This window comes from Larimichthys crocea, chromosome XI (assembly GCF_000972845.2).
Source record: "Larimichthys crocea isolate SSNF chromosome XI, L_crocea_2.0, whole genome shotgun sequence".
Classification (NCBI taxonomy): Eukaryota; Metazoa; Chordata; class Actinopteri; family Sciaenidae; genus Larimichthys; species Larimichthys crocea.
In genome coordinates this window covers 16,241,081-16,253,932 of record NC_040021.1, presented here as the reverse complement: position 1 = coordinate 16,253,932, position 12,852 = coordinate 16,241,081, and the positions used below count along the sequence as shown (strand labels likewise).

Below are 12,852 nucleotides of genomic sequence, written 5' to 3'. Positions count from 1 at the left end.
ACACACATACACACACACACAGATGTATATGGTTAGGAGGCCGAAGCTGGTTTGAGTTAACATGGAGCCAGTCACACTGTGTGAGAGCCTTACCCCCTGCCTGCTACTGCCACCCTCCACAGTCTCTTTCCTTCGTTCTCTCTTTCTTTCACTAAATATGTGTGACAGTCAGCCACTGCTCGCTGGGGCCTTACTTTTACCGTCCGAGGCACCCAACGCCCTGCAAAACACACCCGCAGACGTACAAGCTTGATCTACGTGGCCTCGTGTGTCCTGATTAACCTCCTCTATGACAAACAAGCCATCAGAGTAGAGGGGAGCGGAGCACTGAAGAAAGAGGAGGAGGAGGAGCAGGAGGGACGGATGGGAGATGTGAGGAGGAGGAGAGGAGCAGAGGTGTAAGGGGGACGGGAGGGGTAGGGGGGGGCAAGCGGGCGAGGTGAGGAGGCTGGGACCCCTGGGGACCCCTAGATCACAGCCATGCTAATGAGGAGCTGCTTTGCCAGCAGCAGAGGTGTCAGCTAACCCCTGACAGGTGCACACACGCGTACTCCCAGGGCTGGTGCCTGGTGTGCACGCCTGTATGTTGCGAGAGTGTGTGTGGGAGGGGCTGCAGGGGCAGGTTTGTGTCCCAGTGGCCTAGCCTGCGGGCGGCTTTGTTCCGTATGCAAATCTGTCGCCGTGGCGTTCTGTCGCCCTTGATGGAATGCTGGAGCAGTACAGCGAACTTGAACCCCAGGAATGCTGCAATGCACACAGACGTATACTTACACAGACATCTACTGTAGCACATCCTCTGCTTCCCCAGTCGCCGTCTTGTTAACAACCCGCACTGTCTTCTGCAGTAAAGCAACATTATTCCACACACTCCAAACTTTGCTCCCTGGATGTAATATTTTTCACCCTGTCTACTGTAGAACTGTCCATGACGGATGAATGCTGTACAGCGGAGAAGTTGGTGGGCTAGCGTTCAAATGCTACTTATTTTCAATTATGATTTTTTTCCCCCCAAGCTTTGTGAGAGTTAATTTGGCATCAGTGAGCATTCATTACCATCCACTCACTGTTCGCTGTCAGCTGAGAAGCTCCAGTTCGCCCATCTTGTCGAACGCTGAGCCTGTGGATTTTTGTTATTCTTCTGTGGTCTTATTATAAGTCCCTCTGGATTAGAGAATCTGATAAAAGCCCCAAAATATAAGTGTAATGTAAATGGAGGGAGCTTGTGCTTCTAAAATATAAATCAAACTCAGGCTGGAGGGATGGCATATGTGAATTCCTAAATTAAACACAAATCCACATGTCTGCACCAAATGCCTGGTGTCTACTTCAACCCCTCCAAGCTCACACCAACTTTCCTCACTGGCCATATGCAAACAGTCAATACCATGGCTCCCCTTCATTCACTGGCATTTTGTTTGTACTTTTTAAGGCAAAATAATGGCTATAAAAGGCAATCTGGAAAGAATAAAATCTGATGTAAAGCTCAGATCTTGGTCCCTGAAGACTGGGTTAATTGGCCCGGTGGTTTAGTAAAAAAAAAACCCAACCCAGGAGAGAAGGAGAGCATTATTGCTGGCCCACCTCAGCTCCACGCATGTGCCAATGTTTTAATAACTTCCTCCAGGCCTCCTGGCCCTTAGCCCTTGTTTTGTTGCACAGGACAAAGAGTTGCCCTCCTAAGCTGGTCTCAGATCTGTATTACGTTTGTCTCTTTCATGGGAAAGTCTGCTTGGGTGGACACCTGGGCAGAAATATAACTAAAAAGTCTAAGATTCACACTACTTCAGGTGATTGCCATCACACTATAGCATTTACAAGCAGCTCTGCTGCTAGCAGAATGACAAAAAAAACCCCAGCAGAATTCAGTTCATAATGCAACAGCACATTACAGGATCCTGCTGTGACTCCATTTCGTTTAACCTTTCATCTCATTCACATTCACTGAACAATGTGTGTGTGTGTGTGTGTGTGTGTATATGTCAGTACGTGTGCGTCTGTGTGCATATGGTGTGCCAGAGTAAATTGGGCGATTAGGTCCAGCATCAGTGACTGCGTGGAGAAGAGAATGCAACTATTCTAACTGGTAGTTGACCTTGGCGGTCAGCAGTGGAAGGGTCCCCGCTTGCGTGTTAGGCAAGCGGTTGTAATTACTACAAACTGAAGCATGACACGGCCCACCGTGATTCTTTAATGAAGGCTTTTATTGGCTGGAGCACTAAGCAGCGACAACATTCACATTCTACCAGCATGTGCGCAAGTGGTGTGTGCGTGAGGATGCCTGCGAGTTAATGTGCGTTCATCCTCACGCAGATATGTGTGCATGTGTCTATATTTGATTCTCTTATTCACTATTCCAGTCTCTCTTCTTTTCTCCTCTCTCTGTTTTCCTCCCCCTCCCCCCCGCCCGCTTTGCTTGTTTGGGAAGTTGATGAAATTTGTCTTTGGCTGTCATTAGGCAGCAGCCATCAGCTGCCACTCTATTAGCTGCCACGCTTCCTTTAACAGCATATGGCACAGCTGGGTAAGATATGACAAGATGCAAATGTGTAGCTGTGGTGGTGGTGGGGTGGAAGGTTGTGAGGGGGGTGGTGTTGGTGGTATATGATTGGGTAGGTTGTATTGAAGCCATGTCTGCAGACCAAAATACAGATAAAAGATAAGAAAAGAAAACAACAGTATTTTATTAATTGAGAGAGATCGTCAATCCCTCTCCCAATCTCACATCTTCATTTCATATTGATCCTCACATGGTGATGAGATTATACAGCTCCCAAGTCTATAGACCCCTCTTTGTCCCTAGGGGCATGTAAATACCCTCTATGTGTGTATCACAGTTTATACGTGCCTATGTGTGTGTATGTGCCCAAGCACGTCTGGCCCTTAAAGTCCCTCCACCTCTCTTCTTACCCCCTCTCCTCCTCCTCTTCCCTTCCCTCTCTCGCTCTCTTCTCCCCGTCCAAGCTGTTAAGCCGTCCAGCTCTCCGCTGCCAAGCGGCTGTGTGAAGACTAGCCAAACTAAACACGGGCAGGCAGCCCGCCACTCGCCTCACACATACACACACGCCAAGCACATGCACAGACATACAAGCGCAAAAATACATTCACATACATGTCCACACACACACACACACACACGCTCGTACACACACGCGTTAGTAGCGGGAGTCAGGTCATGTCCCACCCCACACAAACAGTGAGAGTGATGGCTACACCAGAGCCCCACTAATAGCAGAGAAAAACAGACAGAATCAGTAAATGAGCCCCTCATTAACTTCTTCTGACCCTGTCTCCCCCGGGGAAAGCCAAACCAATCACACCGCCAAATCAGCTTCCTGTACTAGACACTGATCCAACATCAGCTTTCGCTCATCTGTTCTGCACGATACAAGTGTGCGAGTGTGTGAATTAGTGAGTGTACCGAGGTGCGCTGTGAGAGTGGCGAAAGAAGGAAAGTGAAAAGAAAATACTGCCGCGCATGTATCCGTGTCTGCATGTGTGTTTTACATTCCATGACAATGGGTGGCTTTGAGTCAGCCATCTCCAGGCCTATTTTCTTGATCACATAAGACTTTGGGCAAGAGTAACTTCTCCGTCTTTGTTTTCTCCCCTCCGGGCTTCAAGTTATGGGACCACCGTACCAACTTGACTCTGCTTGCGGTAGCCGCTGATGATAAAGTAGATGCAGATGCCTTGCAAGCAAACACAAGACTGTGGAAATGCCTCTTCAGTGCTAGCCTGTGTTGAATTAGACGAGTCCCAACCGGGGCTCTTTTTATGACTCACAAGAGGGTCTGACAGGGCCATGCCACAGTGACTGATAGATTCATTTGGCATTATTAAGTCATGCCATTTAAAGGGGCAATTTGTCAATGAGTGACGTACAGTTTTTGTATGTGTGTGTGTATATGTGTGCAGCCACAGCAAATCACTTTACTGTACTTGTTATTACACCAGTGACGTAGAGCTTTATTTAATGTGGATGCTGCGTTAAGACCGGAGGGGTCTTTACTGTTTACACATTGTCTCCATCACCTCTCCTGTCGTCTCCTTTTGTGTGCCTCTCTTTCTCTCTAATGCCACATCTTACCCTCCCTCCTTCCCCCTCTCCCATATTTCCTTTTTTCCCCAATGATGTGTGTGTGTGTGTTTTTTTCCATTGCTGCCTCCCCTGTCTCCATATGGAAATGACAGAGTAGACGAGATGGATCTGTATATTAAAGCCTAGCTGACATTAGAATTAGCATAATGTGTCGTGGCCTTAGGGCAGTACCTGCCATCTGCATTAGCCCATAGACACACGAACACACTCAAAATTTCATACAAACACAGACAAAGCCCATGAAAGACCCTCATAGACAGACACAAACACATTTTCCTAAACCCTGCACACAGACGTTGATAATAAACATGAAGACATTAAAGTAAATATGTTCTTTCAAATTGTTGAATTCAAATTTTGACAGTACTAATGTGGACTTTCTTTCTCTTGACCAACAGATAAAGATGAACCATCCAGCTACATCTGCACTACCTGTAAGCAGACCTTCACCAGCGCCTGGTTCCTGCTTCAGCATGCCCAGCACACTCATGGCATCCGCATCTATCTGGACAACCACCCAGTCAACTGCTCCCTCACTCCCCGTATGGCTCTGCCTCCACCCCCATGCTCTGAAGCCCTGCCCCGCTCCCCTCTTCCAACGTTCCTTGGTGACACCAACAACCCATTCCACCTCCTCCGCATGGCTGCGCCCCTGCTCAGGGAACACCCCCCTCCCCCGGGGTATTTGGAGACTCGGCTGCCTGCAACGCCACCCTTTGTCAGCCCTCCACCACCCCCTAGACCCCCTCTAGAGCGGCTGGGCCCCGAAGAGATGGGGCTGCTGTCCCAGCATCCCAGTGCCTTTGAGAGGGTGATGCGGATGACCCCCATGGAGCCTCCTTCTATGGATTTCTCCCGACGTCTGAGGGAACTGGCTGGCAACACAACCAATAATGGGGGGCCCACACCTCCTCTCTCACCCAATCGTGTGCCACCCATGCACCGCCTGCTGAGTCCCACGCTTTTCCAGCCTGGTGCCAAGCCCCCAGCGTTTTTGACCTACCCCCCTCAGCCACCCACCTCTCAGGGCGGACATGGTTCTTCCAGCCCCCCTGACACCCAGGGACAAAACCAGACCCCGGGAAAGTCCAAATCCTGTGAGTTCTGCGGCAAGATTTTCAAGTTCCAGAGCAACCTGATCGTTCACAGACGCAGTCACACAGGAGAGAGGCCGTACAAGTGTCATCTATGTGATCATGCCTGTTCCCAGGCCAGCAAGCTTAAGAGGCACATGAAGACACATATGCACAACAAGTCTGGGTCCATGAGTGGTTCCCCAGAACAGGGAAATAGAGGAGAGGGAGGAGAGGGTGAAGAAAAGAGTAGAGAGGGAGAGTCAAGAGGGATGGGGATGGACATTGAGGAGGAGGAGGAGGAAGAGGAGGAAGAAGAAGAGGAGGAGGAGGAAGAGGAGGAAGAACTGAGGAATGGAAGTCGGCCAGATTCCAACTTAAGTGAGGACTCTCAGGAGTTCAACCAGAATAGGGAGAATGGTCCTAGACAGTCTCCTGAGGAGAAACCCTTGAGTGGGGATAGAGTAAATGACAGTGGTGGGGTGGGCATCATGCACCCATACAACCATCTGGACAATCACCTTAGACTTAACCCTAACAAGAGAAGTCTGGAGAGACAACCTAATGGAGATGGAGGAGAGAGGGTTGAAGTAGAAAGGGAAAGAGAGAATGAGAGGGAGCAGGACAGAGACCGAGATGAGCAGGAGGACCACAGGCCTCTGATGAATGGCAGGATCAGTGTATCTGAAGCAGTCTCCTTCCCTGGGCTGTTCCAGCGTCGGCCAACCCCAATCACCAGCCCAAGCCCCTCCAACAACAAGCGGATCAAGATAGAGAAAGAACAGTTGGAGATTCCCCCAACCATACCCCTTATCTCCCCAGAGAATGTCTACTCTCAACTCCTGGCTGGCTACGCTGCTTCACGCCACTTCATCAGAGAACCCTTCCTGGGATTCACAGATTCCCGTCAGTCGCCGTTCGCCACCTCCTCTGAGCACTCCTCTTCAGAGACGGGGAGCCTCCGTTTCTCCACTCCGCCTGGAGAGCTGATGGAGGGTGGCAGCGCCTCTGGCCGCAGCGGCAGCAGCACTCCTCACCTCCTGCGGGGTCCTGGACCCGGCAGGCCCCCGAGCTCTAAGGAGAGGAGAAGTGACACCTGCGAGTACTGTGGCAAGGTGTTCAAGAACTGCAGCAACCTGACGGTGCACCGACGCAGCCACACAGGGGAACGGCCCTACAAGTGTGACCTGTGCAGCTACGCCTGCGCCCAGAGTTCCAAGCTGACACGCCACATGAAGACCCACGGGCAATTTGGGAAGGAGGTGTACCGTTGCGACATCTGCCACATGCCCTTCAGCGTCTACAGCACGCTGGAGAAACACATGAAGAAATGGCATGGCGAACATTTGATGGCCAGTGAGGTCAAACTGGAGCAGGCGGACAGAGGTTAAGCCAGCAACCATTAGTTATACAGCCTAGTGCACACAAGCAAACACACACACACACACACACACATGCATACACAAAAGCACACACACACATGAACACACAAAATCCCTATAACCACTTCTTCAGCTATGGGGCTTGGCTGGATAATCTCTCTCTTAAAATATTTTGAGACTGATTGATGTTCATCTTTTTTTCTTGTCACAGAAACTGCCACCTGAGAATATAAACAAAGGGAAACTTTAATGAGAACTTGTCTGGAATGCCCAACTTGGTGTTTCCTGGCAAACTGTCTGAGGATTTTATCAGTTAGGAATCCATGGAGCCTTTCTACTGTGCAATAATTTCTGTATTTATTGGATTTTTGTAATGATATTTGGCATGTGCAGGTACATCTTTGTGGGATTTCATAAGGAGTTAGTTTTGAAATGTGCTAAAACATTTTTTTTTTCTAAAATGCGATAACTGGAAAGAAGTCATCCTTAAAACAAATTTTCTTTTTTTTTTTCCTTTAAGGAAACTTATTATCATGTGAGAGTAAAATTGTGTGAAGCAGTTAGCTTTTAAAAAGTAAAAATAATTGTTTTTTTATATTAACTGCAGCAGCGGACTACAATCCATTCCCCCGTTCCAGGCCTAAAGCACTGAATGTCAGCCTGAAAATAAAACATCATGCTGGATTGTAAAAAAATCCAACATTATCTTAGAAACCTGATAAGTTATTTTAATTTATTCAGGGGATTTGTCCTTAAAATATTGGCATGTGAATAATTTCAAAATGCAGTTACTGTATTGCTGTCCTGCCTTTAGTCAGGACATAAATAAAGGTTGCACTTAATGGAGACACCCTTAACTGATGCTCAGTACATTCCCAATGTAGGATTAAACCACAATATTTAATATGTTGAATAAGTTAAGACTACTTGTGATTAATGTGAGAAGGGGAACAGTCCTGTTTATTGTTTGTAAATATATTCTTTTTTTAATATGTTAAAGTAGCCCCGACTGTACGTGAAAGATGGCCTAAACAATCAGAAGACCAGCTGCTTGCATCATCCACAGTATATGCTAAGTGTAACTACCATTCATTATTGCTTTATCAGACCCACTTGATTATCTCGCCCCACTCCCCCACATCATGTGTGCTTACTGAAAGGCAATTTGTTCAAGCTACTTCAGCAATTGTAACACTTTCTAAATAATTTTCGATCTCGCTCTGGCGCGAGAGAGAGAGATGTCTGGCGTGGCATCTCTCTCTGACCCAGGTTGACTTCCCATGTCCCCCAAAGGATCCACAAAATGGTTTCAAATGAAATTCATATCAATGTGTGTGTTAGCGTGTGTGTTCTTCTCTCTGCAGTGTGCTCTAAGCCTCCCTCCGACGGCGTCTTTTCACAGTTCACTAGCTCAGATTCATGCATTAGAGCGGCTTTTAAAAGGAAGCCTGTTCATTCGCCTCACAAAGTGATATGGGTTTAACTCCCAGTAACAGATTTTGAGACAGTGTGCATGTTCGTGACTTTTGGGGATTACGGTTTTTATTTTCTGCATCGTTCATCCTGAAATGAATCTGGTAGAGAAAAAAAAAATGGTCATATGAGTTATGATAATTTTGAGCACAGCTGCAATGGGGGATGGCAGGGCGACCTTGAGTAGGGGCTATTCTTATAGTAAAAATGAAAGATTGGAACTGAGAAATGAAGAAATGTGAGAAAGAAATGGAGGGAGAGAGAGCAAGACCTTGACCAGGGAGAAGAGTCATTCAAATGAAATTGGAAGCATATGAAAAGTGTGTTTTTTTGGTACCCATATGCACATCTACTGGCCACATCTTATAATGGACCATCAGAGTGAGACAGAGCGAGCGTGAGAGGGAGGGAGACAGCAAAGCCACATGAAAGGAGACTGAGACTACATATTTCATTTTAGTACTGCAATTCTCAATCATCAAAATCATCTTCACTTGAAAGTTCGACCTGCTTCCTTGGCCTATTGTCAGGTTTTATTTGTGCCATTTTGTTTGGATAGAAAAAGGATTATACTGTATCTTGAATGCAATTTGTGATTTTTAATTTTTTTTTTTAGAAATGAAATCACGATGAGGTCACAGCAGATCTCCATAAGCTATTCAGTTACCGCGTAGTTCGATATATTTTAGCAATTTAACGCGAAAAGTGAGATCGGCCGAAGAGCTGCTTTCAACTTGCTTACACATGTTGATGCATGAGTGCAAAAATCCAGATTCTGTTGTAAACGCACAGTGTATTAATTCCAGGAAAACTCAGCTCAGAGTTAGGCTAAAATGAGCCATACGACTATGAAATATATCACATTCAAATGATGAACAGTGAAACCCTGAGAGAGATCTAAATCCCACATGGACATTCAGTCTTACAATATGTTTACAGTGTTGAAGTATGCCATTAATGAAATACTCTGTGTAAGTGTTTAAAATGATAATAAAGTATTGTTTTCTCCAATGTTCTTTCAGATGTTTTTGAATGCCATAGCAGTTTTGTATGATTATCCTGGTGGAGGGATTTTATCTTCATGAATATGTTTCTGTACGATTACTTGTTCACTGTATGGGAAGACAATTTTTGAAATGTAATATTGCAGATTCATGCCAGATTATTATTTTTTTCTAACAAGAGTGGTGCCATTATTGACTTTTGGTCTCTTCAATCTTTTTGTTAATTTTTATTTAATTTTTGCATGAGTTTCCTGTTGTTGGTTTGGTGAAGCTATCCTTCATGGATATAAAACAAAATGATTTCAAAATCAAGAATTACAAGCATGAGCTGATCTTGAAAGCAGGAGGGAAATGATGCTTTGTGTTAGAACGCTTTTCCAAATCAACTTCATGAGACATTCATGAACATTTTGTTTTTTTCCTCATGGTTGTTTGAAGGTCTTGTGATGGCACTTACAACTGTAATTTTAAATACATTTTCATATTTCACTTTTCACAACTTTCACTTACACTCTTTGTACAAAATAGTTTCCTTGGTCTTTTTGGGGGGAGTGCATCATTGTGAAAAAAGTGATTTCAGAACAGTACACATCTGCTGTTTTGAACATATATGTATTTTTGTAATGTGTTGAAAAATCAATACAAGAAAGCCAACACTTCAATAAATGTTGCAATTGCTCTATGATTGAAGCAACTTTTCGTTCTGAATTATTTAATCTTCCTTTTCTTCTACCACCACAACTGAAAACACTAGAAACATAATAATTTTAGTGTAACTATATATCATATACTAAATGTCATATACTATATCATAATGCAGAATTCTCATATATAACACCACTCCTTGTAAATCTGCAAAGACAGATTTATATATTTTTTCAATTTCTTTAAAGGGTTGATAAAAATAGATACTTAAGCAAGCATGCATAAAAAACAAAAACAAACCGGAAATGGTGTCCCCACATGAGTGAATCATGCATTCTTATGCTCATGAACAAAATTACATACTAACTACTAGAAACGGCTGCTAATAATTTGGTATGACTCCTAATCCAATGTTGTCTTAAGGGTGTGGAACCTTACTTTACTGCCAACTGTCAGCCAGCAGTGGCTGAAACATGCAGGGTGTGTACTTAAAAAAATATGCAATAAAGCTATGATAATGAACAATAAGTCAGGATTTGACCACTGATAACGGCTACCACTACTCTATTATAAAAACAGGGACTCCACTCCTACAGTAGTTTCTCTTCAATAGAGAAGAGTGGACAAGCCAGATGAAATCTTTCATGCTGACTCATTTGCAACAATCCAGCATGCTTCGTTTGGTAGGAAATAGTTAGAAGACGGTACATGTTAACTACCGCATTCACACTGATGCTGTCTTGTGTCATGTTATTATGGTTTTACAGTAGGAGCATCTTCATGGCTTCAAGTACAGTGGTATAGTGCAAAATATACACATATATATGAGTATGATATATAAGATTATACCTACTTATCTTTTAGTCAGCATTGGGTATGCCTTAATCTTAACTTAACCTTAACATATAACCTGTGTAGTGACTCTGATGTACATCATATTTTGTGTTCTATGAGCTGATATTTTCTTGGATGGTGAAGTATGACACAGTCATCTATTTCATGAGTCGATAGAGTAAGGAATACTTCACAAAAAATACATCTCTGCAGCTCTTCTGTTGCTAATGTTGATTTCATAATGATCTTTACTCCCTGAAGTCAAGCAGCAGAAGTGGCAATGTGCAAATACTACTGGCCCATTTTTGGATGAGCTAAATATGCATTACATGTCACAGGGTGTTAATTCTTTGCTGGACAGACAGCTTTAAAATAATAATAATAATAATAATAATAATAATAATAATAATAATAATAATAATAATAATTGGGAGCATAAATTCAGAGTTTACCAATTTCTCCAGGCAACACTACACCACAGTTCAAATGTGTTGTTGCTCAATAATTTTTAAATTCATATTTTATTTAATATTTTTTAAACGATGATATAAAATAAACATATTCTCTAAATTATGTTCAAAACATTATACCTTAATGAAGCTTTAATTAGCACTACAGAGTCACATTTTGTAACACTCAAAGTCCTCAGTGTTTTTCAATCATTAGAGGGAACACAAACTGCAGTGGATGTTTGATGGCTCTCGTGTGACATCTGAAGATTTCTGAGTTGTTGTTTTTATGGTTGAGCTGAAGAAATACCTATCATGTTGTCAGTGAGGAATCTTGCTCGCTTGCAACTATTTGGCCAAATCTTCTTGGGGCAAGACAAGACACAGATAGATGGTAGGTACTGAATCTTGATCAGACAAATAATATTTCACATTGTGCTCAATACCAGACCTATACGTTGAACTGAGATGACTGATAGAAAACAATACAAATGAGAATGTGACTCACAGGTTTTATTTCTGAAGGAAGCTGTTGACAGTCTCATGCTTCATAAATGAGTCCTGGCATGAGTATGGGGACTCATCAGGTATTTCTTGATATCAGGCCAACAGCAGTCAAGCCTGTCCTCGCTTGAGCCTCCAGGCCATTGGATACCATAACAGAAATAGTGCACGTACAGTGTGTGTGTGTGCTTTAGCTCAAAGAGAAAGCGCGAGCAGAGGGAGAAGAGACACAATAGAGTGGAGATAGAGGAGTGAAGAAAGGAAAGAAGGCTTGGTTTGTGTGAGAAAGTCAGATCAGGAGGAATTCTTGATGCTTGCCAGCTCTTGCCACACACAACGACCCATGAAGTGTCTCAGTGTCTTAACATTATGCATGATTCAATGTAAAAATATAATTATTATGTCAAAATATTCTGAAAATAATCAAACATGCAGCTACAAATTACTTACCCAGATGATGTTTGGAGGATTTGGTGTCTGCAGGAGGGATCTCATCTTTCCCAACTGTGTGTGTGTTTGTGTGTGTGTGCCTGAAGGCTGACATCTGGGTGCCATGTTGATGATTCTGGTCTTCTGGTCAGCAGAAATGTGCATGTTGTGAAGATGTCACATTCCCACAGCTCTTATGTTAGCAGTGGCATAACAATTCATCGACATACCAAGTGGAACAGCATGACTTTCAGTGATTAGTGGCTGCATAAGTTTTTAATTATTCAAAAAAGGTAAAACAAAATTGATTAAAGCTCAAAATGTTAATGATCTCTGCGCACTTTATCTATTGCTTTCCGTTCGGTATTTAATACACATAAAGGATACACATTTCCATGGTATTACACATATTTTTCTTATCAAACTGACATGCTGGAGAACAAAGTTGTGTTTGTCTTGCACAATTGCAAATCACATTACAACCTCAAGCGTCTTATTTTACAATCTATTTTGGCAGGACCTTATGCTCACACAACTGTCTATTTTTTTAAAGGGCTACTCTCCATATAATCAGAAGCCACACAAATGTGTGCTCACAGACCCATTCCGGCCACTTCTCTGCCACCAGCTCATCTTGTTCAGTTCACATGTGACATGAGGTTAAAAAGCTCTCTTTTAAGCTTGTTTAGGAAAAGGCCCCCTCCTGTGTGCCCAGCTCCGTGGGAGAAAAGTGGCCTCCAGCACCAGTGGTGAGGAGGTGCCGTATCCTCTTCACCAGAAAGCACTGGGCAGAGGCCATATAGTCACAGACAGTGAGTCGCGGAGCGGGAGATGGGAAATCATGGTTTGGAGTAAAACCATGTCCTCGGGGAACAGGGTGTCAGCAGGGATTGCGGTTCACGTCCTGGGCCACACAGAACCACAAGGCCACCGCAGAGACCCTTCTTTCCACTGGATCAC

General features: G+C 44.0%; 1 protein-coding gene across 6 annotated transcripts in view; it reads left to right on the top strand.

The window, feature by feature from the left end:
* The window catches only part of bcl11bb (BCL11 transcription factor B b), a 30,856-nt gene extending 21,131 nt beyond the window's left edge, over positions 1-9,725 (top strand). For all 6 annotated transcript variants that reach the window (XM_019269871.2, XM_010740928.3, XM_019269872.2 and 3 more), the window contains one exon: positions 4,498-9,725. In XM_019269871.2, the coding sequence (XP_019125416.1) occupies positions 4,498-6,563 (2,066 nt within the window). In that variant the 3' untranslated portion in view covers positions 6,564-9,725. The remainder of the gene's footprint in view (positions 1-4,497) is intronic.
* Positions 9,726-12,852: the final 3,127 nt, after the last annotated feature.